Raw genomic sequence first — 24,949 nt, forward strand, 5'->3', positions numbered from 1 at the left:
CAATTCAGCAAGATTCTCTGTAGGGATATTAACTAACTATATCCAGATGAAATGCATAGAAATAGAATGAATAGAACAGACAAATCACTGACTTGAATGGTTATACCCATTCAGTTAATTCAATTTCTATGCATTTAATCCTATCCGATAGGTGAAATCGAGAAATATAACTTTTGAAAACTGGTCCCAGAGGATTACACATTCAAAGGGAGATTTGAATACCTTTTTAAATGCCTTATTTCAGAGTAGATCCATGTATCTATTTGATTCATGTCAATGTGAATCAGCCAAATATGAAATATGACATTTCTGAGAAAACGTCAGTATCGAGTTTGTTTTAAGTTCCCCATAACATTAGTGTTCCTGAAATAATCAAAACCCATTGATTACCAACACAGTTCCTTACCCTGAATTGTAAACACATCTATACTGCCTACCACAGAGAACCATTTTAATTGATTCTCGTAAGACTTTCCCCTGCTAAGTGCCTGCTAAACTGATTGACACCGATTACACCTTATACCTCATTGCCAGTTCACGTTAAGCCTTTCTATTTAGTTTAATCCACTCAAGTTACTGCGATTATGTGAACGTGTCTAAAGAGGCCTCTCACATGAGAGAGTTACTCTCCCCTTGCATGTGACATGAGACAGGTTAAGGCTTGACATGGATCCGTAAACTAAAGTGTGAGCAGAAACAGGATGTTTGCATGGGTCTGTCACCCCACAGCAATAAGAGCCACTATATCTGTCCAACCCAGTCCATAATCCCTAGTAATTCCCTGTGTGACGTCTTATTGCAATTATATGTCAATGTGGACATCCATACGTTTTTATTCTTGACTGTTCTATGATCTCGTGCAGGTTACTAAGGATTACAGACTGGCAAGGGTTTCTGGTCCATTGACATATAATGACATTACCACTGCTTCACCGGAAGGGAGGAAGGACATTTGGACAGAGAGAGAAAGAGACTGGGATGAAGCAGAAGCTATTGACACAGGTCAGAATAGAGCTCCTAAGATCTGATTTGTGCTGCTGCATTAAAGAGGCACTCTGATCTGTCCGATTGGGCTTGGAGGGGAGGGGGGGGGGGGCATCTTGATCTAAAACTTCACAACACCATCTCATCTCTGGCAATCTTCTATTCTCTGATTGTTATTCTGTTTCTTCCCCATTTTTGGTTAGTTCCTTTTGTAGTGGATGGATGCGTGCATGACAAGGGCTTGTCTCTCACCCTCACGTAGAAACATTGTATGGGGAATAAGAGGAAGTTAATTCAGCGACATATTCTATGAACTACCTCACTATGATGCTTTATGAAGGTATTTATTATGCCTTTTACAAACATTGTTATAACACTTGTTATACGCAGTCATGGCTGTTTGCATACATATCTCTAAATGGGTTCGTCAAGTTTGACGAAGGTGGTGTATAGAACGTGTTACAGATACAGAGATGAGCCACAATACAGGACGTATGCGTAATCATCATAGTCTTATGCATACGGAGGCCACTTTGAAAACAGCGTACTCACGCCTCGATAAATCCTTCAATCAAGTGTCAGGCCACCATGGATGGATAGAGTGGCTTTCTAGTTTTGTTTTACTTATGACAGGCAGTTGATATTGACAAGAGGAAGAGTAAATGATGTAGAATCACAGTGGAGTTTAAATACACTGTTTGATGTGGCATGGCTTCTGATGGTCAAATGACTAACATACACTGTGTCGTTATGAGAGGAGTCAGTTGATTTCAAGGTATTTCTGCATCTGTTGCCAAACAACATCCATTATAATTGCATAGTAAGAAGGATACTCTGTATTTCCAGTGCATTAGGGTAGTCACTAGACTAGAGAGTTTCCATAAAATTGCCTAAAGATGGTTGAAATATAGGAGTTCTTCATTTCCCTAAGTGCAATATAATCAAGGCCAGCCTTTCTTTCATTTGTAGAGCATGTAGTACCTAGCATAAAATAGTAAATCATCATCGGTCTTCATAGAAACACATTTCTGATTATGTCTTCCATTCCAAAACATGTCTTATTTTCATTGGTTGGTTTTGTGCTCCACATATAGAATCTTAACCTCTGCAGTATGTTGTGTTGTATATGTACTGCACATAAGGATCAACTTGGATTTTGTCTCCATATTCAGTTTTTTACTAATATCATTGTTGAGTCAGACCATTACTGGAGCCAAGTTATGCCTGCCTCCAAAGTAGCCTTTTGCAATAGTCTAGTGTAGCCTCCAAGTGCTAGGACACATCTCCTGATTGGCTAGTGATACCTGCTACCCTGAAGTATGTTTTGTCCTCTCCTACCTTTAAATGTCCCAATGTAGCATTTTTGTCAGCAACGAACCTCAAGTGTCAATTAGCTTATGCATAACTACAGTCATCCAAAGACACAGACACATCTGTCAGCCTCAGCAGCTCAGATGTATTAAATATATTGATCTGATATCAGATCGATTCACCTGGCCAACATCAGTAAGTAATTGATTGAGAGGTAGTGCTGAGCGATTAACCAAAATGTTGGTTATTTTCGTTTTTCGCCGAAGTCAGTTTATTTATTTGAATTCCATTCATTTTTTTCTGCTCAGTTTCTGTAGAGATAAATCAGATCAAGCTCAAACTGTGTGATGTTGTAGTTTCCAATAGGCCAATATTCTTCGTAGTTTAGAGCAGAAAACCTGGTAATTAACTACAATGACCATAATCCATTGCGCGCCCGTTTACTTGTCCGGTCTGTGTGGAGCAGACACAGAGACCTCTTTGATGGAGAGAAGAGAGAAGGTGCGAGAGGGATAGAGAGCAGTTGCTTTGCGAGGTAGCTCTACCTGAAAATACATGATCTAAGTGATTGATAGTTGGTATTCAGCAGTCATAAAAGTATGCCATATTTACTTTGCAGAACCACTAAAATAGTGATTTTGTCAGACAGGCAGCAGCTCTATAGAGATTAGATGATGACTTGGAATGAAATAAAGTCATCAAATAAAACAAATATTTTATTAAAGTAAAGTAATGTCAATAAATTATGGTTAATAAGTGATAAGCAGTAATGGGCACATAACCCACATAATGTATAGGGCATTTAATATATAACAATTTTTATAATTTTTTTAAATCGAAGACCATGCTAATTTTTTTTATAACAAAATCGAAATTGAACCGACCTCAAAAATCACTAATCGCTCAGCACTATTGAGAGGTAGAACAGACACTGTAAAAGCCCATATGTGGCCATCTAAATAGGACACCAATATATTACCTCAACTTTACTTCAATATACTGTAGCATCAGCAATGAAGCCTAAGGTTACATGGTGCCCCAGATCAGTCAGTAGAGGTTAGGATGTAGCTTGGCTCCAGCATTGGTGCGGTCTGTCAAAGATTTGACACCTCTTACTAAACATCAAACTGTCTATGTCCACTGGCCAAGTTTGATTTCAAGGTGCACATTCCATACACCTGTAATTGAGTCACCTCAATTCCAATTGGGCACTTAAAACAGACATTACTCAATCAGCATGTTGAGTGAAACACTCAGAGGCTTGGGAAAACAAACCACCTCAAAAAAGCTAAGGAAGAGGAGAGGGAAACTAAATGCATGGAGCTGGTGAAAAGCCTGAGAATCCCATGGAGAACAGCCCATCTCAGCCTCTGTGTCCCTTCCTCCCCCTCTCTCTTTCACCCTCTAGGACAAGGAGGTGAATCTGGAACAGGTGCATCGGCGTATGAACAGTCTTATGGACGAGGACATGGCGCACAAGCAGATCCCTGGCCCGTCTATCGAGATCTCTGCGCAGGACATCGACAGCATGCAGCCCAGCCGGCAGCTGGAGTCTGTGCGGGACTACCCGGGCACGGGCCTGTCTGTGAGCACCTATCTCCCGGGGGAGGGCCATGGGGTGGGCCTGGGTCGGACACTAGCTCAGGGCCCTGGCAGCACACTCCCCCACCACCCCCCCAGCAGCTCCACCATCCCCTCCATTCAGTGCAAACACAGAGCTCCCAACGGGGGGCTGTTCCGACTGAGTCCCGCCAAGACACCCATGCCAATGTCATACCAGGGAGTTCCCGGAGGACCCATCCCAGAAGCCATTGAGCCCACCCACAGTACATCCATCTGATGGTGCCTCAACGTCACATCTCCTACCCCTCACCTGATTTTTGTGGGGTATTATTTGTGGGGGGGAAAGTAAATAAATAAAAAATTTGGGAAAGTGTGCAAACAAGAGAAATAAGAGATTTTTATTACCTGTTGAACAACCGACATCAAAGGAACAGCAACATTTTTTTGTATATATTTGTAAATACTGAGAGAACGAAGTGAAGTTATAGTGTATTTTGAATATTCTCAATTTTTCAAGTTGAGTTATAAAAAAACTAAATAAGATTTAAAAAAAAAAAAAAGTAAAAAAAATGACTGTTTGAATGGCTTTGTAAATTTTGTTCTATATGAATAATGACGCAAATTCATTGTGATTGTTTTCTAAGTGCCGAAAAAATGTCTCTCCACAGTTCATTCTTAGATTCCCATTCACCATAGGACATAATGTTGAACTCCAACTGTTATGCACCTCTTTAACAACCTTATACTTCAGTATCAGATAAGAATATTCCAAATAGATGGAATCATTTTGTTTGTAAGACATATATACGTTTTTCATATTTTTTTTTTCTAACTTAAAGTCTTGGTGAATCATTGTTTAAGGCTGAAACTGAAGTGAACATTGTTTCTCATGAGTTCTACAGATTTATGAAATGGATGGTATTTCATAGAGCTCAATTTCAGCCCTATGTTGTCAAAGACAGAGGGAGATACAGTCTCAGTCAGCCCCCAACAGCAAAGAAAGGCAGTCCTAGTGGTACTAGTGCCGTGTACAGCCTAACATCAGCCACGTTAAGGGAATGTTCAAAGGGAACCTTTAACTGACATAAATCATGATTGAATCATGTCCCTTCCAGTGTATGCTACATGTTTCCTTGATTGAGTGGGAGGGATGTTTAAAACAAAACTTTAACAAAAAAGGCTCATTTTAGGAAAGAAATATATGTATTCATTTCGTACTTAAAGATTTATTGTTAAAAATCTGTATACAGGTTCTCCTTTCAGAGCAGTGAAGTCATTTGAATTGCAGAGGGAGAAAAGTAGATATATAATATCTCATATTTATCATTTGTAATAGAGCAATTATCACCAAGGGAGATGGAAGATAAAGGAGTGATATCAAAATTATGAACTATTAGTGTTGGTAATAGCAGTTCAGGTGGCATATTCTAATGTCTAAATTCTGATGGAGCTCTGTTCATAAAATAAACAGAATTTTCCCATCAATTAACCTGGGCACTTTGCAGAGCAGCAGTTTATGTCACATTTCCAACTAAAGATGAACTGCAAAACTTTACCAAGACTTTCATAAGTGCAATTAAAATGCAAGTATGTCCTGCAGTATACTTTTTGTTTCTGTTTATTTCCTTTAGCCTGTCATTCTGGAAAACTCATTGCTAGGAAGTGAGATAGTGAATGTCAATCTCAGTGGTTATATTGTGTTGTCGTTCGTCACATCCTATATGCACAATACAACGTGTACCAGGAGTACTGATAGGTGATCTATACTCATACTGTTCAAAAGGTTTTCATTTACTGGATTGTCCGTACCTCTTGGAAAATGTAACCAATTTCCCTGCAGAGCCATTGAGGGAAAGCAAAGAACGATAATTAAGTGATGTCATGAGAATAAACAGAACTACCATACCTCAAAGTGAGAGAATCATGTTTCGCATCACCCGTTCTCCGCTCATGCTTCTCAAACAAAATTGGCGAGGTTATAAGCCTGTGTATTTTGTACAAGTACTAGTACTTACTAATGTGAACCAAAGTGATCTAATTTTACACTGTGTTCTGCATACAACCTGTGGCTCTGATCAGCTAACAGTGGTGAAAAGGAAGTCCCACGTTACTGTACTGTAAGGGTTTAGTGTGTTTCACTGCCTTACTATATTACCCCCCCCGTTACTGTATCAATGCCCACACCACAATATTAAAGAAAATATTATAAAAAGCTATCATACCATATAGTCTGTAAAAGTACATCTAAGGGAGACTTATTTTATTTATGAATATGCTGCTTGGAGTTTCTTAATCTTTAATAAAGAAATATGGTTTACATATGTTTGTTTCTATGATTCACGGGCATGTGACGATAGATAACCCGTACAGTACATTTGCATGTGCCAGTATTATAAACCGTTTGTCCTATATTCATTTATTTTTAAACATTTTGAAAACATTAACATTTTATTTGGATCTTTGAAAACCAATTCTCGTACTAACTGATATCATAGAAGTCATGTCTGCCTTGCTTTATTTGCTTTAATGCTCTCGCTATGATATAAATGAAAATCATCCCTTTGAGGTGGTGCTCTGTTCACGGGCCAACATGAAGGAAATGATTCCAACAGATAGCTGAGAATGACAGAATAGACCAATCAACAAGTTCTCTTCATCACAACAGGGCCTTTACTTACGCCTAGGGCTGTTGCGGTGACCCTATTACCGCCACACCGGCGGTCACGAGTCATGAAGGCAGTGAAATTCCACAGGCTTCTCCAAGCTCTGATGCTGCTGCTGGTCATTAGTAGCCTATCAAACTTGCTAACTGCCTGGTACTCAGCACTCTATTGTTCCTCTAATCACTCAGACATCAACACAAATGTATTTGAAAATCTAATCAAACACTTCATGAGAGCCCATGAGCTCATGTTGCGCAACATTTCTATAGGCTATGCAATTGCGGGAGAAAACAAAGTGATGGCTGCTAATAAACAGACGAGGATCCCATCGGCTTTCTATAGGCTAGGCCTACTATATTTATTTCTCAACTTTCCTAATATTAAGCACATTGCTTATATTTACAACAGGAGTATAGCCTACCTGGCTGGCATGAAAATAAACCACGGGGAAAAGCGTCCTCTATTCGCTATTTAAGTGCATAGATGACATATTTCTTCCGCTGCCCCTGTTTTGAGACAGTTGCATGATAATGGTCCATTCTTCATCAAAACAAATGTCACACATATATGATTTAGTATATGTAAAGATTAAATCCAAAATAGTCTGATGGGTGACAATATTAGCCTATCACTTGTGAATTATATATTTTCACTTGTGAATGATGCCCAGCATAAGAAGCAATGCCTTTTTTGCGACTTTTTCTAATCATAGTCGCACACCTCATGTAGCCTAGCCCATAGGCCTAAAGGTTTTAATAAGGTTTGTATCACAACTAAAGTGGCCAAATAACGTCTTAAAATTAAGCACATTAATCCTCTTTACAAGAGATGTAGAGCCTACTGGCATATATAAGAAGCGCATGAGTTTTCACCATAAAAATGCACCTTCAGAATAAAAGCAGTACATGCATAATTGCATTTGCGGTCACTTTTGATAATGGTGTTTTCTGCTGTTGGGTTCTGAGAATATGAAATATTGAGTGCAGGGAAGCAATCACATGTGGCAGGCGTTGATAAGGGGAAAGAGCCATGGATTAATGATGAAGGGGGGAGGTTGAGATCAGGTCAGGTGACGTTAAGGGTGAAATAAAGGTTTATGGCCCGTATCACTTAGTGTCCTGCCTAGCAGTAAAGACACAAAGCTTGTACAGATGTGTAGGAGGAGACTCAGCCTAGGAGGAAGGATTAAATGTCAGTGCTTGTATAAAAATGTTTTTGTCTAATGCAGCTGTATTGACCTTCTGGGAAGAATAAACTTGGTTAACCTTTCATAGTGTCCGTTGAGTTTTTTACTCAGAGAATTGGAACCTAACAGTTGGCGCTGCGAGCAGGGTTCACCACGATTTGTAGTCAAACCAGAGAGTCTAGATCAGTGGAGCAGGAGCTGGCAACAAACAAGGTAGGCACAGTTCCTACACCTGTTTCCACTCATTTTGACATCTTGGGGAGATGAGAATCATTGGCTGAATAATTATAGGATACGGACCTAGAAAGCATAAGTTTATTCAGTAGGCCGATTGTGTTTTATTCAGTAGGCCCGGTCGTAGCTTTGTGGTATATAGTAGGTTGGTTCCGGCTAGTACTATAAAGTATAGGCTAAGTCCCGGAAGGTAAACTCGAGCAGGCTGGTACCTGTAGGGTAAGTCCTAGGGGGTAAATCCCGAGTGGGTTAGTTCATGTGACTATAAGAATAGGGTGAGTCCCGAAAGGTAAGCCCGAGCAGGCTGGAACCTGCGAAGGGTAAGTCCTAGTGGGTAAAACCTGGGTGGGGTTGGTTCCCTGCTAAACCTGTAACGAGAGGGTGAAAGTCTCAGCCGCAAAGGCCATGTGGCAGTAGAGTGTGTTTGGATGGATAAAGTGACATCCTTGTGTACTAGGATAAAAAGTTGCCATTCAGGGTTAAAAGAAAAGCAACAAGATATTCGAACACTGTTGGATTTGGGTGTATTAGCAGTAGCAATTAAGAGAGGTTGATCGTATGCCCTGTTTGGGTGGTAAAACCATGACAGATTATGTGGAAATAGGAAGACAAGTGTGAATAATTTTGGTAATGTGTGTTATCAACAAAAATATTTGAGGCACAATACTGGAATAAGACATTAAGTAATCCGTATTCTCCAGTAATACATTTGCAGATGCTATAGTATTGGTTCTAATACAAGGTATTAAGTACCGTGACCAATTAATAGGCACAAATACCATAACTATTCTCCAGGGAAGTGGGTAGTGCTACCTTGGAAAATAGTTAGTAGAAGGTGTGTATTATAGATGGGAATAAAGAAATCTAAAACATCTTGGACAACGTCGGTAGAGGTTTAACCTGTTGGGGCTAGGGGGCAGTATTTTCACGGCTGGATAAAAAAACGTACCCGATTTAATCTGGTTACTAATCCTACCCAGTAACTAGAATATGCATATACTTATTATATATGGATAGAAAACACCCTAAAGTTTCTAAAACTGTTTGAATGGAGTCTGTGAGTATAACAGAACTCATTTGGCAGGCAAAACCCTGAGACATTTTCTGACAGGAAGTGGATACCTGATGTGTTGAATTACCTTTAAGCCTATGCCATTGAAACACACAGGGGTTGATTAATGTTTTGGCACTTCCTATTGCTTCCACTAGATGTCACCAGCCTTTACAAAGTGTTTTGAGTCTTTTACTGTGAGATCTGCCCGAACAAGAGCCATGGAACGGTGATGGCCGATTAGACTCTGGCGCGCGAGTTCATGTTGGGTACCCTCGTTCCAATACGTTATAAAAGAGAATGCATTCGTCCACCTTGAATATTATTCATGTTCTGGTTAAAAAGGCCCTAATGATTTATGCTATACAACGTTTGACATGTTTGAACGAACGTAAATATATTTTTTCCCCTCGTTCATGAAGTGAAGTCCGGCGGGCTTAGATCATGTGCTAACAAGACGGAGATTTTTGGACATAAATGATGAGCTTTTTTGAACAAAACTACATTCGTTATGGACCTGTGATACCTGGAAGTGACATCTGATGAAGAGAATCAAAGGTAATGGATTATTTACATAGTATTTTCGATTTTAGATCTCCCCAACATGGCGGCTAGTCTGTATCGCAACGCGTATTTTTCTGGGCGCAGTGCTCAGATTATTGCAAAGTGTGATTTCCCAGTAAGGTTATTTTTAAATCTGGCAAGTTGATTGCGTTCAAGAGATGTAAATCTATAATTCTTTAAATGACAATATAATATTTTACCAATGTTTTCTAATTTTAATTATTTAATTTGTGGTGCTGACTTGACTGCCGGTTATTGGAGGGAAACGATTTCCTCAACATCAATGCCATAGTAAAACGCTGTTTTTGGATATAAATATGAACTTGATAGAACTAAAAATGCATGCATTGTCTAACATAATGTCCTAGGAGTGTCATCTGATGGAGATTGTAAAAGGTTAGTGCATCATTTTAGCTGGTTTTATGGTTTTGGTGACCCTGTCTTTGAATTGACAAAACATTACACACAGCTATTGTCAATGTACTCTCCTAACATATTCTAACTTTATGCTTTCGCCGTAAAACCTTTTTGAAATCGGACAACGTGGTTAGATTAAGGAGATGTTTATCTTTCAAAGGGTGTAAGATAGTTGTATGTTTGAAAAATTTGAATTTTGACATTTATTTGGTTTCAAATTTGCCGCTCTTGAAATGCACCTGCTGTTGATGGAGTGCACCACGGGGGGGACGCTAGCATCCCACCTAGCCCATAGAGGTTAAGAATAATAACTATTGATATGGTGACAGACCTCCTGTCACGTCCTGGCCAGTATAAGGTTAATTGTTTTTGTAGTTTGGTCAGGACGTGGCAGAGGGTATTTGTTTTATGTGGTTCGGGGTGGTGTGTTTGTGTAAAGGGTGTTTGATTTAGTATTTCCGGGTTTTTGGTTGATGGTCTATGTGTTTGTATTCTATGGTTAGTCTAGTGTGTGTGTTTCTATGTTTGGTTAATTGGGGTTGGGACTCTCAGTTGAAGGCAGGTGTTGTCTATCTGCCTTTGATTGAGAGTCCCATATATTAGGATGTGTTTGTGTGTGTGATTGGTGGGTGATTGTTCTGTGTTGAGCTTTGCTTTGCCAGACTGTTTGTTAGTTGTTCGTTTTTCGGTTTTGTTATTTTGTATGTTCATTTTTGAAGATAATTAAAAATCAAGATGAGCATTCACGTACCTGCTGCGTTTTGGTCCTCATTCACCGACGACAACCGTGACACCTCCCAATTTTCCTTGTGAAGTTGAGCTAGAGGATTTTAAATAAACCATGGAGGCACTGAAAGAAGCGCACAAGCATTATACCAATTTGGCTCGAATATGGGAAATTAGTTGAGGTATTCAGCTGCAAAAAGACTGGGTATGTTAGTGCATTGATAGAATTTGTACTTCGGCTTTGATGGCAGGTTTGAAACCTGTGATCAAAATGATAATTACAGGGGTTGTGGATGAAATAGAGCAAGATGTTTTGAGAGTGGAATATAACTCTGCTCACTTCGCAGATGTGTGAGGGGTTAATATGGCCACAGTGAAAGTCACTAACAGTGGTTTCAATGGCCAAGATAAGACAAAGAAACGTAGCAAAAAAACAAAGTGTAAGGAGATAGCCCCACATCTAAAACAGGGAGCTATCAGACATTGGAAGAATGAGTGTAAAGTGGGAATGGAGCCTGCTGCAGAGTAAATGCCTCTATGCAAGTGTTTGCATCTTTTTCAAAAGAGCAACAACGAATCCTACGGAAAGTAGCAGGACAGGAACTTTCACATATGGCATCGGTTCGATCGATAGTGGTTCATAGAGATTACAGTTTCTATGTGAAGGAAGACTATGAGATCACATCTTACCCAACTTTTTAATAGATGCCAGGATCAAATATTGCAGATTCCTTATGATGAGAAATTGGCTAAATTTGCCACAGAGAAAAGTATTTTGGGTTGAAGGATCTAGGCGAAATGCCAGGGGAATGGATTCTAAAGAGGTAACACATTTAAATGAGCTGGACAAACACTCCTTGCAAACTCAGAAAAGCTTGTTGTTTTTTTTGATCTCATGAGACTTTTATGTGGTTATATTATGAAATAGATTTACATTTTATGTTGTCTCATTCTGAAATAGATTTCTGTAATGGATGAAAGGGGGGAGGGGTAACGAGGAATTAGCAAAGGGGTTACTAAACCTAAAATGAACTTTACATTTTTTTTGTCCATGAACATTGGGGTGACCGCTAACATAATTTCAATCGGTGACGTCACTTGCTCTGAGACCTTGAAGTAGTTGTTTCCCTTGCACTTTTGTGGAGTGATGGGTAACAATGTTTCGTGGGAGGCAGTTGTTGATGTGTGCAGAGGTTCCCTGGTTTGATCCCAGGTAGGGGTGAGGAGAGGGACGGAAGCAATACTGTGACATTGATGCTGTTGACCTGGATCACTGGTTGCTGTGGAAAAGGAGGAGGTCAAAAGGGGAGTGAGTGTAACCGGTGTGAAATTGCTACTTTAGCTAGTTAGCGGGGTGCGGTGGTGATGGTGGACTCGGTGGCGAGATAAAGTCACCGTGTTTAAGGGTAGTACATGCAAAATAAAAGATACATAAATTATGGAGTGGATTAAAACAAATATTTAATGATTGGAGTAAGGACAGTGGAATTACCATTATCATGTTTGGTTTGTAATTAATACGTTCAGATTGCTGATTAAGATGTAGCATAGTGAATGCTAACAAAATGTACACTTTCTCAGATCAGTAAGGCTGGTTCATGTGTGTTTGTGGCCAATGGTTCACCAAACACACACACCAGCACGCACACACAAATTACCGGTTATGATTATACATTAGTGGTGTTGATACTGTGGAGTTTATTTTTTGAGGTCTTTTCAATTCCGTTTTAAATTGGGTATGCAAAGGGATGTAAATGTTTGGATGGTTTTTAAATGGTTTCGGAAGGACAGGAAAAGAAAAGGGAGAGGAAATATCCAATATTCTCGAATGCCTGGTATCCGGACTTTCTGGTGAGACCTGATCAATCTCACTAGAAATCATCGAAACAGGTGGGATTTAATTATAAAATGAATGAGAAACCCCAGTTTCTATTCTATTTTACCATTACTTCATGAGATACTAGTATTTCCTTATGGCGTTATCAAAAGTTGCAATTCTAAGTTGATTGGTTATTCAAATTTGTTTATTTTTGATTTAACATGTTTTTGAATCACGATGTGAATAATTTGTTCGAAGGGAAAATTACCAGTTTCCTGGGGTCCTGGTCCTTGGATTGGGACTGCTGGATTGGAGTGTGGGATTCCCCGCAGGGTTAATGTGCTAACTCCCTGATCTGGTAACTCTTCCAACAGGTCGCCAGTAAAATAAGGGAGTATGAACTCATTTTGAAAATGGTTTCAACAGTAACAGTATGTTGTTATGCTCTTTGACATTTGTCATAGAGATAATGTTACAGAGAAAATTGGGAATGTAATAATTTGTCATATAGTCAATGTGTCTGGATTTCCTGAAACAGAAATGAATTGAGCTAAACTGTTGTTCTGATCTGTCCTCTCTTGAGGTTATCACGGAAGGTGACGTCAGATGGTGTCTTAAAATAATGTCTGTAAGTATAATAGAACTGATATGGCAGGCGAAAACCCAAGGAAAATACATCCGGAATAATTTTCTTTAGAGCTCCCAGCCACTTAAAAAATGAAAACTATGACTTCCGCCTCCCAGATTGCAGTTCCTATGGCTTCCACTAGATGTCAACAGTCTTTATACATGGTTTCAGGCTTGTTTTTTGAAAACCCAATGGTAGTTTATCCAAGGGAAAGTCATCGTTTTTTTTTCTCCAAGGGGAGCACTAAGGCAAAAGTAGTCTCTTTGCGTGCGTGAACGAGGGCGCGCTCCTCGTTATTTTCCTTTCCTATTGAACATACTAGTCTGAGTATGAAATATTAGTATTTATTTAGATATTAGACTACCTGTGGATTAATCTAACCACACTGTCCGTTTTCAAAAAGGCTTTACAACGAAAGCAAAACATTAGATTATGTCAGCAGAGTACCAAGCCAGAAATAATCAGACACCCATTTTTCAAGCTAGCATATAATGTCACAAAAACCCAGAAGACAGCTAAATGCAGCACTAACCTTTGATGATCTTCATCAGATGACAACCCTAGGACATTATGTTATACAATACATGCATGTTTTGTTCAATCAAGTTCATATTTATATCAAAAACCAGCTTTTTACATTAGCATGTGACGTTCAGAACTAGCATACCCCCCGCAAACTTCCGGGGAATTCGCTAACATTTTACTAAATTACTCACGATAAACGTTCACAAAAAGCATAACAATTATTTTAAGAATTATAGATACAGACCTCCTCTTTGCACTCGATATGTCCGATTTTAAAATAGCTTTTTGGTGAAAGCACATTTTGCAATATTCTAAGTACATAGCCCAGGCATCACGGGCTAGCTATTTAGACACCCGGCAAGTTTAGCACTCACCATAATAATATTTACTATTATAAAAGTTTGATTACCTTTTGTTGTCTTCATCAGAATGCACTCCCAGGACTGCTACTTCAATAACAAATGTTGGTTTGGTCCAAAATAATCCATCGTTATATCCAAATAGCGGCGTTTTGTTCGTGCGTTCCAGACACTATCCGAAATGGTAAAGAAGGGTCGTGCGCATGGCGCAATTCGTAACAAAACAATTCTAAATATTCCATTACCGTACTTCGAAGCATGTCAACCGCTGTTTAAAATCAATTTTTATGCCATTTTTCTCGTAGAAAAGCGATAATATTCCGACCGGGAATCTCCTTTTCGGCAAACAGAGGAAAAAATCACAAAGACGGGGGCGGTCAGGTCACGCGAATAAGCCCAGAGTCCCTTGATCGGCCACTTGAGAAAGGCGATAATGTGTTTCAGCCTGGGGCTGGGATGACGACATTCAGGTTTTTCCCGGGCTCTGAGCGCCTATGGACGACGTAGGAAGTGTCACGTTAGAGCAGAGATCCTTAGTAAACGATAGAGATGGCAAAGAAGTTCCAGAAATGGTCAGACAGGCCACTTCCTGTAAAGGAATCTCTCAGGTTTTGACCTGCCATTTGAGTTCTGTTATACTCACAGACACCATTCAAACAGTTTTAGAAACTTTAGGGTGTTTTCTATCCATATGTAATAAGTATATGCATATTCTAGTTACTGGGTAGGAGTGGTAACCAGATTAAATCAGGTATATTTTCTATCCAGCTGTGTCAATACTGCCCCCTAGCCCTAACAGGTTAACCTCTTGGGGCTAGGTGGGACGCTAGCGTGCCACCCGTGGTGCACTCCATCAACAGCAGGTGCATTTCAAGAGCGGCAAATTTGAATCCAAATAAATGTCAAAATTCAAATTTTTCAAAAATACAACTATTTTACACCATTTGAAAGATAAACATCTCCTTAATCTAACCACGTTTTACGATTTCAAAAAGGTTTTACGGCGAAAGCATAAATTTAGAGTATGTTAGGACAGTACATTTACAAGAGTTGTGTGTAATGTTTTGTCAAGTCAAAGACAGGGTCACCAAAACCATAAAACCAGCTAAAATGATGCACTAACCTTTTACAATCTCCATCAGATGACACTCCTAGGACATTATGTTAGACAATGCATGCATTTTTAGTTCTATCAAGTTCATATTTATATCCAAAAACAGCGTTTTACTATGGCATTGATGTTGAGGAAATCGTTTCCCTCCAATAACCGGCAGTCAAGTCAGCGTCACAAATTAAATAAAATTAGAAAACATTGGTAAAATATTATATTGTCATTTAAAGAATTATAGATTTACATCTCTTGAACGCAATCAACTTGCCAGATTTAAAAATAACCTTACTGGGAAATCACACTTTGCAATAATCTGAGCACTGCGCCCAGAAAAATACGCGTTGCGATACAGACTAGACGTCATGTTGGGGAGATCTAAAATCGAAAATACTATGTAAATAATCCATTACCTTTGATTCTCTTCATCAGATGTCACTTCCAGGTATCACAGGTCCATAACGAATGTAGTTTTGTTCAAAAAAGCTCATCATTTATGTCCAAAAATCTCCGTCTCGTTAGCACATGATGTAAGCCAGCCGGACTTCTCGTCATGAACGAGGGGAAAAAATATATTTCCGTTCGTTCAAACATGTCAAACGTTGTATAGCATAAATCATTAGGGCCTTTTTTAACCAGAACATGAATAATATTCAAGGTGGACGAATGCATACTCTTTTATAACGTATTGGAACGAGGGTACCCAACATGAACTCGCGCCAGGTGTCTAATGGGACATCATCGTTCCATGACTCTTGTTCGGTCAGATCTCCCTCCAGAAGACTCAAAACACTTTGTAAAGGCTGGTGACATCTAGTGGAAGCAATAGGAAGTGCCAAAATATTCCTAAGCCCCTGTGTTTTTCAATGGGATAGGTTTAAAGTCAATACAACACATCAGGTATCCACTTCCTGTCAGAAAATGTCTCAGGGTTTTGCCTGCCAAATGAGTTCTGTTATACTCACAGACACCATTCAAACAGTTTTAGAAACTTTAGAGTGTTTTCTATCCATATATAATAAGTATATGCATATTCTAGTTACTGGGTAGGATTAGTAACCAGATTAAATCGGGTACATTTTTTTTATCCAGACGTGCAAATGCTGCCCCCTAGACCCAACAGGTTAACGAGAGTCTTGTCTTTAAATAGCTGTAAAATAGTCATATGTTTGAGAAATTGAAGTAATAGGATTTTTAAGGTTTTGAAAATCGCGCCACAGGCTTCAAGTGGCTGTTACGTAGGTGGGACGAATTCGTCCCGCCTAGCCCAGAGAGGTTAATTAGAAACGTCGTTTGACTTGTTTGGATGAACTTTACCAGTAACTTTTGGGACTTCTTTGTCTGTATGTTGAACGGGTGGTTTACTGAACTCAGTGACGCCTACTAAACTGACTTTTTGGGATATAAAGAAGGACTTTATCGAACAAAACGACCATTCATTGTGTAGCTGGGACCCTTGGGATTGCAAACAGAGGAAGATCTTCAAAGGTAAGTGATTTATTTTATCGCTATTTATGATTTTTTGACACCTGTGCTGGTTTGAAAACATATGTTGTTGTGGGGCGCTGTCCTCATATAATCGAATGCTATGCTTTCGCCATTGTAGATCGGACAATGCGGTTCGATTATCGAGATTCTAAGCTAAAGAATCATGTATGACACTTGTATTTTCATGAATGTTTAATATTACGATTTTGTATTTTGAATTTGGCGCGCTCCGATTTCACCGAATATATATATATACAGGTTCAGGAGTAATGCTGGGAAAGGTACTTTCTTGTACACTGGAGTCTCACAATGGAATGAGTTGCCTCTAACGTCCTCTCTGGGCAGCTTTAAAAATAAAGTAAAAATATGTGTGGGATCTTGTTTTTGTACAGCTCAATAAGCCTGCAGAATGTGACGTTCGTGTTTCGTTGTTTATTATTTTGATTTAGTGTTCTGAGTTACAATAAAGAAATATGAGCACTTACCATGCTGCACCTTGATCTACTCCTTTTGACGATCGTCACATCCTGTTTGGGAAAGGCGTCCCGCTAGCGGCACACCTGGCCAACATCCGGTGAAATTGCAGTGCAGGAAATTAAAAAACAGAAATACTCATAATAAAAATTCATAAAACATACAAGTATTATACATCGGTTTAAAGATTAACTTCTTGTTAATCCAACCGCCGTGTCAGATTTCAAAAGGCTTTATGGCGAAAGCATACCATGCGATTATCTGAGGACAGCGCCTCGCGTACAAAACCATACAAACATTTTCCAGCCAAGTAGAGGAGTAACAAAATTCAGAAATAGCGATAAAATGAATCACTTACCTTTGATGATCTTCAGATGGTTACACTCACAAGACTCCATGTTACACAATAAATGTTCGTTTTGTTCGATAAAGTCCCACTTTATGTCCAAAAACCTCAGTTTTGTTGGCGCGTTTTGTTCAGTAATCCATTGGCTCAAAGGCGGTCACAACAGGCAGATGAAAAATCCAAAGAGTACCAGTAAAGTTCGTAGAAACATGTCAAACGATGTTTATAATCAATCCTCAGGTTGTTTTTTGTCTAAATAATCAATAATATTTCAACCGGACAATAGCGTCGTCAATATAAAGGAAAAACAACGAAAGTCACGCTCTCGGTCGCACGCACAAAACAGGTCTGGGACTTTCCATTGTCCACTCATTCAAAGTGGTCATTCTCCCTCATTTTTCAGAATAAAAGCCTGAAACAATGTCTAAAGACTGTTCACATCTAGTGGAAGCCATAGGGAACACGATCTGGGTCATATCCCTTTATATGGTGGATAGGCTTTCAATGGAAAAACACCCATATCCTAGCTTCTGGGCCTGAGTAACAGGCAGTTTACCCTGGGCATGCTTTTCATCCGGGTGTGAAAATACTGCCCCCTTTCCCAAACAGGATTTATACTTGGGTTTTTCTTTATTTTGCCAGTTATCTGTAGTTTACCGACTTTGGGTGTCAGAGACCAGAGCTAAACTTCAGCAATGTTGCTAGTTCTCTATAGGATATATTTGATTTGCATTTTAGTAAACTATCGCTTTAATATATTTGATGTGATTCATTATTAAATATCTGTACTTTTTTTATTTAAATAATTGTAACATTCTGTGCCAGATAGAACGTTATTACTGAACCCAGATTGATATTTCAGAACTATAAGGGTCTGCAATTGCACCCCCCTAAACTGTAGGAATGTCTTAGGACTTTGATACTCTGCACTTTAGGTACCTTTAACTCTTAAATGTAACTAAATGTAATCTACATAAACCCCAAAACAGGGGACTTTACATAAGAGGTTTTAAGGCAAGGACCTAAATGGGTTATAAAATAAGAATGAACTACAAAACAGTTCTGAGATCTGGGATGAGAAAACTTTGATGCTCGATGTCACAGAACTATGCTTTGCGCACATAGAACATTATAATCCCAAGGTCACAGACGGCTTCTGTTTGTTCTGGTTTCTGGCTCCCCTTGTCAGCTGATGAGGAGAAAGGGTTAGGCCATATCATGTAATGATCCATAACACTTCCTCACAACTCTGTTAGGGAGAGACTCATTTACATTTTTATTTCTCCCAGCTGTTTGAGATAAATCTGTAATGAGGTACTTCATCTACAATAAACTCCAGGGGCAGAGCCAGAGGCTGCAGGGGAATCTGTCAAATACAACTACTAATATGTTCAAATGTGAAGCTGTTTAGTGGTAACAGACACTAAAGCCATATGTACACTGTAGCGTAGCCCACTTGTATAACATATTCTTTGGTCAAGTAATCCCCAAAGGTTTAAGATTGTGTACCACATCACAAAGGAACAGATTAAGACCACCCCCAGTGTTTTACATTATGAAAGTCAGTGTCTACAACCCCAGTCAACAACACTGTTAACTCCTGCGACAAGAGGCAACGTGACACTACCTACTGAAAAAAAAAAAACCTGGGGACACAATCAAAGTGACATCTAGTTGTGGCCAGGTCTCCCTTGTAAAAGAGGTCTTGTGGTGGCTAATTTCTGCATTACCAAATGAGGAGAGTTACAAACTTCACACACCAGTCAGAGTTATACTTAAACTACATCTTTAATAATAAGATAGCACTGACTTTCAATGATTCGCCATTTCTAATGAACCGTTCATAGTGACAACACAAAAGTACAAAGATCTTTTATAGCCAAGATACACCCCTCTCAACCTTCATGACGAACCACAGATACATAGAATGGTCACAAAGGAAGACTTTATAATGAGAAAGGAGTATCCTGTAGCCAGATAGCATTCGCTATAAATTATCGTTCAGTTTGGTCCCCGAGATGAGTTTCTAATCTCGTTCCTGGTACTTCATAGCACAAAAACACCAACTCATCCAATGGCATAAATCAATTGTCAACTCTAGATACTCCCATCTAAAGTAAAACCCCTTCTTGACCCCTCTCCTGGACAAACTCACTGAGGGGAGTGAGCCTCTATGTCATACACTGTCCCAGGATAAGTGCAACATCAGAGAGGACATACAATGGTTCCAGACACTGCCATACACCTCCCCCCAATGCGAAAGGAGGGAGTGACTTGCGCACAGACATTGTGGAGACAAGTAATTGGTTCCCCATTAATCACACCATCCCTTCACAAGATTTAAGAACAGGTAAAGACACATTCACATATGAAGACAATGTTCCATCCTTTCCTCTTTACATTTTACATTTTTTACATTTTAGTCATTTTAGCAGACACTCTTATCCAGAGCGACTTACAGTAGTGAATGCATACATTTCATACAATTTCATACATTTTTTTTCTGTGCTGGCCCCCCGTGGGAATCGAACCCACAACCCTGGCGTTGCAAACACCATGCTCTACCAACTGAGCTACAGGGAAGGCTCTTCCCTTTCTGATATTCTGCATAGCACCAGAGACATGTAAAAGACACGCCTGACCTCTCCCCTCTCTGGGCCCCAAGTGACTGAGCCCCAGCGAGGGAAAAGTGCAACTGCCAACACCAAAGTCCAAAGGGATACATTCTAATAACAAGTATATCACATCAGCATATTATGCAGGTAAATAATGTCTTATATATGTTACCCAACTAATTCTGATTCATCCACCACAGTCTTCTGACCTCAACGGGATTTCCTAGATAAAGGGTAATAAAAATCAAAACTCCCATTCTCACCCACTATCTCAAAGGCTGTGACACTGCTATCGTCCATACCCTCTGGAAAGGCCGTCGATTTATCAGAGCATGCTCACCTGTGAAGGTAAGAATATGATTCTACATTTCCTGAGGGAAATCTACTGAGCAAGTAGTGATAAAAGATATGTGCAATGGTGAGTCGGGGAGATGAAGAATGGTTGAGATTAAACACAGAGGACAGCTGACATCCTGCACCTCCTGCTTAAATCCCTAATTGATAGAGCAGGGGATTACAGAGAGAGAGAGAGAGACAGAGAGAGCACATGTGCGAGAGTGCGAGAAAGAGAATGTATAAAGGATGTATTCCACTGTTGGTTTTAGCGGATGGCACGCTTGGCCATGTGATTAAACACATACATCACACCTGCTGAAAGGGGTAGGCATGTAAACTGACAGAAAGAGGACCACGGTACACAATGCAATCTAAAATGAATCATTGATCGGGAATGGAGGTGGGTGAAAGGTCCTTTATCCTCTCTGGGGTATGTGGGACGCTAGCGTCCCACCTGCGGGACACACTCGCCAACAGCCAGTGAAATAGCAGGGCACCAAATTCAAAACAACAAAAATCTCATAATTCAAATTTCTCAAACATACAACTATTATATCCCATTTTAAAGATACACTTCTCGTTAATCCAACCACAGTGTCAGATTTCAAAAACGCTTTATGCCGAAAGCATAACATTAGATTATGTTAGGACAGCATCTAGACAAGAAAAACCACACAGCCATTTTCCAAGCAAGGAGAGGCATCACAAAAACCAGAAATACAGCTAAAATGAATCACTAACCTTTGATGATCTTCATCAGATGGCACTCATAGGACTTCATGTTACACAATACATGTATGTTTTGCTCGATAAAGTTCATATTTATATAAAAAAAAAACATTTTACATTGGCGTGTAATGTTCAGAAATGTTTTGCCTCCCAAAACTTCGGGTGAAATTACAGAAATACTCATCATAAACGTTGATAAAATATACAACTGTTATTCAAAGAATTATAGATACACTTCTCCTTATTAACAGCCCTATGTAAACATTCTTTCTCAAACACAGGCCTCATGTATACCTCGCCTCCTGCTACAAATACATTTGCACATATATCATTCCATCTAACCCATAACACACTAGTTACCACTCCTACAGTTATAAACATACTAAACCATTCTCAAATCAATTAGTCAATATACATCAGTCCCTCCTCTGGAACAATGATCACTCTTATGTTCCACGGAACCTAAAAACATATTGGCTTAAAAAGGAAAGAGAAAAAAGTACATGTTTAATAATTTCACACCACACTAAAACTGGGGAGATAACCGTCCATCCGTTATGTTCTATACCCATGTGATGCTGGTCTCCATGCCCTCGCCTTCGTTTTCATCCTTGAATGTTATCACAAAAAAACACAGACTATGAGCTTTGTATGCAATTAATTGTACCAGATCATCCAGCAATCTCTATGTATCGATGTGATTTAACATAATTCTGATGACGTGGTAAAACAAAAGAAAACTAAAAAAACCTTCATGGTTGACCCAAGCTACCATCCAGTGAGTTCTCTAATAACCTTCCTTTTTCCCTGTTTTCCTGTCACGAGTGGCCTGGTAATGAAAGATCAGTATCTCAATGCATACTTAGTCTAAATTGTTCACAGTGTGTAGACCACCCCCTTTCTCCCGGTAATTATCATTCCAGCCTGTCTTCTTCAGATAGCGTTACAGTTCATCTTCGTTTTTCCCACGTACACGAGTCTCTCACCTGAGCCGCTATCACCATCCTGTCTGGTCCATTTCTCCCTCCAGCACCCAGGAACATGAGAGAAATGTGTATGTTATCTCTCTCCACGCTCACTCCACATGCGCAGTCTCAGGACTCTGGTGCACTCCTGCTGCCGGTACCCAGGTTAATGGCTTGGACTCAGATAGGAGTGTTAAAAGTCACTGTTGCATTGAACGCCTTTGTCACTCTTTCTTCAGCCGGTAATGGAGGGTTTTGAGGTTCACACACTGTTTGTGGCCGTATTATTCCAACATGCATTAACCTCTCTGGGCTAGGCGGGACGAATTCGTCCCACCTACGCAACAGCCAGTGTAATCCAGTGGCGCGATTTTCAAATACCTTAAAAATGCTATTACTTCAATTTCTCAAACATATGACTATTTTACAGCTATTTAAAGACAAGACTCTCGTTAATCTAACCACACTGTCCGATTTCAAAAAGGCTTTACAACGAAGGCAAAACATTAGATTATGTCAGCAGAGTACCAAGCCAGAAATAATCAGACACCCATTTTTCAAGCTAGCATATAATGTCACAAAAACCCAGAAGACAGCTAAATGCAGCACTAACCTTTGATGATCTTCATCAGATGACAACCCTAGGACATTATGTTATACAATACATGCATGTTTTGTTCAATCAAGTTCATATTTATATCAAAAACCATCTTTTTACATTAGCATGTGACGTTCAGAACTAGCATACCCCCCACAAACTTACGGCGAGTTCACTAACAATTTACTAAATTACTCACGATAAACGTTCACAAAAAGCATAACAATTATTTTAAGAATTATAGATACAGAACTCCTCTATGCACTCGATATGTCCGATTTTAAAATAGATTTTTGGTGAAAGCACATTTTGCAATATTCTAAGTACATAGCCCAGCCATCACGGGCTAGCTATTTAGACACCCGGCAAGTTTAGCACTCACCAATATCAGATTTACTATTACAAAAGTTTGATTACCTTTTGTTGTCTTCGTCAGAATGCACTCCCAGGACTGCTACTTCAATAACAAATGTTGGTTTGGTCCAAAATAATCCATCGTTATATCCGAATAGCGGCGTTTTGTTGGTGCGTTCCAGAAACTATCCGAAATGGTAAATCAGGGTCGCGCGCATGGCGCAATTCGTGACAAAAAAAATCTAAATATTCCATTACCGTACTTCGAAGCATGTCAACCGCTGTTTAAAATACATTTTTATGCCATTTTTCTCGTAAAAAAGCGATAATATTCCGACCGGGAATATCCTTTTAGGTAAACAGACAAAGGAAAAGAAAGCTTTCGGTCGACGCGGGCACGAGCCTGAGTCTCACAGTACTGTAACCAGCCACTACCCAAACGCGCTACTTTTTTTCAGCCAGAGCCTGCAAAGCCACGATACAGCATTTTGCCGCCTTCTGAGAGCCTATGGCAGCCGTAGGAAGTGTCACGTTATAGCTAAGATCCTCACTCTTCAATAAACAGAGACAAGAAGAACGACACCTTGTCAGACAGGCCACTTCCTTCATGAAATCTTCTCAAGTTTTTGCCTGCCATATGAGTTCTGTTATACTCACAGACACCATTCAAACAGTTTTAGAAACTTTAGGGTGTTTTCTATCCAAAGCCAATAATTATATGTATATTCTAGTTACTGGGCAGGAGTAGTAACCAGATTAAATCGGGTACGTTTTTTATCCAGCCGTGTCAATACTGCCCCCTAGCCCTAACAGGTTAACAGTTTTAGAAACTTCAGAGTGTTTTCTATCCAATTATACCAATTATGCATATCCTAGCTTCTGGGCCTGAGTAACAGGCACTTTACTCTGGGCACGTCAGACAGGCGGAAATTCAGGAAACTTGACCGTGCGCTGAAAGGATAAGCACACATCAGCAACACCTGATCTGGTGCTGTGATTGTGTGCATCCCTAACACAAGGAAAGTAATCACTTAGATATCTGGGCACAGGACCATAAATACTCCTGTAAACCAAACCTAGTCTAATCTGGGACACCCTAGCCTCAACAGGCAGCCAGTTTAGGTCCTAAAAGCAGCTCCTGCCTATGTGAGTACGTGTGCTCACCTTCAATACTACCCTGATCAGCTTATTCTGGGCTATCTGGAGCTTCCCCTTCATAAGTTTAGATAAGCCCCCAAACCAGGAAGTACTAGCATAGTCAAAATGGCATTGAATGAGGGCAGTAGCTAGCACTTTCATGGAGTCCTTATCAATTATTATGATTTCTAGCCAAAAACTTAGTCCTGGCATTAACCTTCCCAAGCACTTTATTGGCCATGCTCACACCTCCCAATCTTCCATCAAGGATAGATCCCAAGTAGCTAACAGAGGTTTTAGTAGTCAGCACCTCATCCCCTAACTCACTCTGATTTCAGATGACCTACACAATTTAGGTCTGGATCCCAAAAAGAATTGCTTCAGTTTTCCCTAAGTGCAGAGATAGCTTATTATCTCCAAGCCATTTGCTAATGTTAGTAAGCTCTGTGCTAAGTATGCTCTCCAACATAGAAAAAGACGGCAAGAACAAGCATCTTTCATATCATTAATATTCAATAAAAACAGCAGAGGCCCAAGCACGCTCCTCTGCAGAACGCCACAACTCATTGGTTTTGTCTGAGACAGTGAACCATTAACCTCTAATACATGCTCCCTTCCTGATAAATAGGAGGGGGGGGCTCACCAAATTCACCATCTACTCTGTCTTCACAGCTTCCCAGTCAACCACCGCAGCAGGAATGCTGTGATATATATCAGATTTCCAAGGCAAAGAAGGGGGATATGCTGTGAAGCCTGCTGTGAAGACAGA

General features: G+C 39.7%; 1 protein-coding gene across 2 annotated transcripts in view; it reads left to right on the forward strand.

Moving 5' to 3' along the window:
• The window catches only part of LOC106589364 (glutamate receptor ionotropic, delta-1), a 453,450-nt gene extending 447,687 nt beyond the window's left edge, over nucleotides 1-5,763 (forward strand). The window contains exons 16-17 of one of the 2 annotated variants that reach the window (XM_014179240.2): nucleotides 864-1,002; nucleotides 3,704-5,763. In XM_014179240.2, coding sequence (XP_014034715.1) covers nucleotides 864-1,002; nucleotides 3,704-4,110 — 546 coding nt within the window. In that variant the 3' untranslated portion in view covers nucleotides 4,111-5,763. The remainder of the gene's footprint in view (nucleotides 1-863; nucleotides 1,003-3,703) is intronic. The other variant, XM_014179241.2, reaches the window with a different exon arrangement.
• The last annotated feature ends 19,186 nt before the right edge of the window (nucleotides 5,764-24,949 follow it).

This window comes from Salmo salar, chromosome ssa28 (assembly GCF_905237065.1).
Source record: "Salmo salar chromosome ssa28, Ssal_v3.1, whole genome shotgun sequence".
NCBI classification, from domain to species: domain Eukaryota; kingdom Metazoa; phylum Chordata; class Actinopteri; order Salmoniformes; family Salmonidae; genus Salmo; species Salmo salar.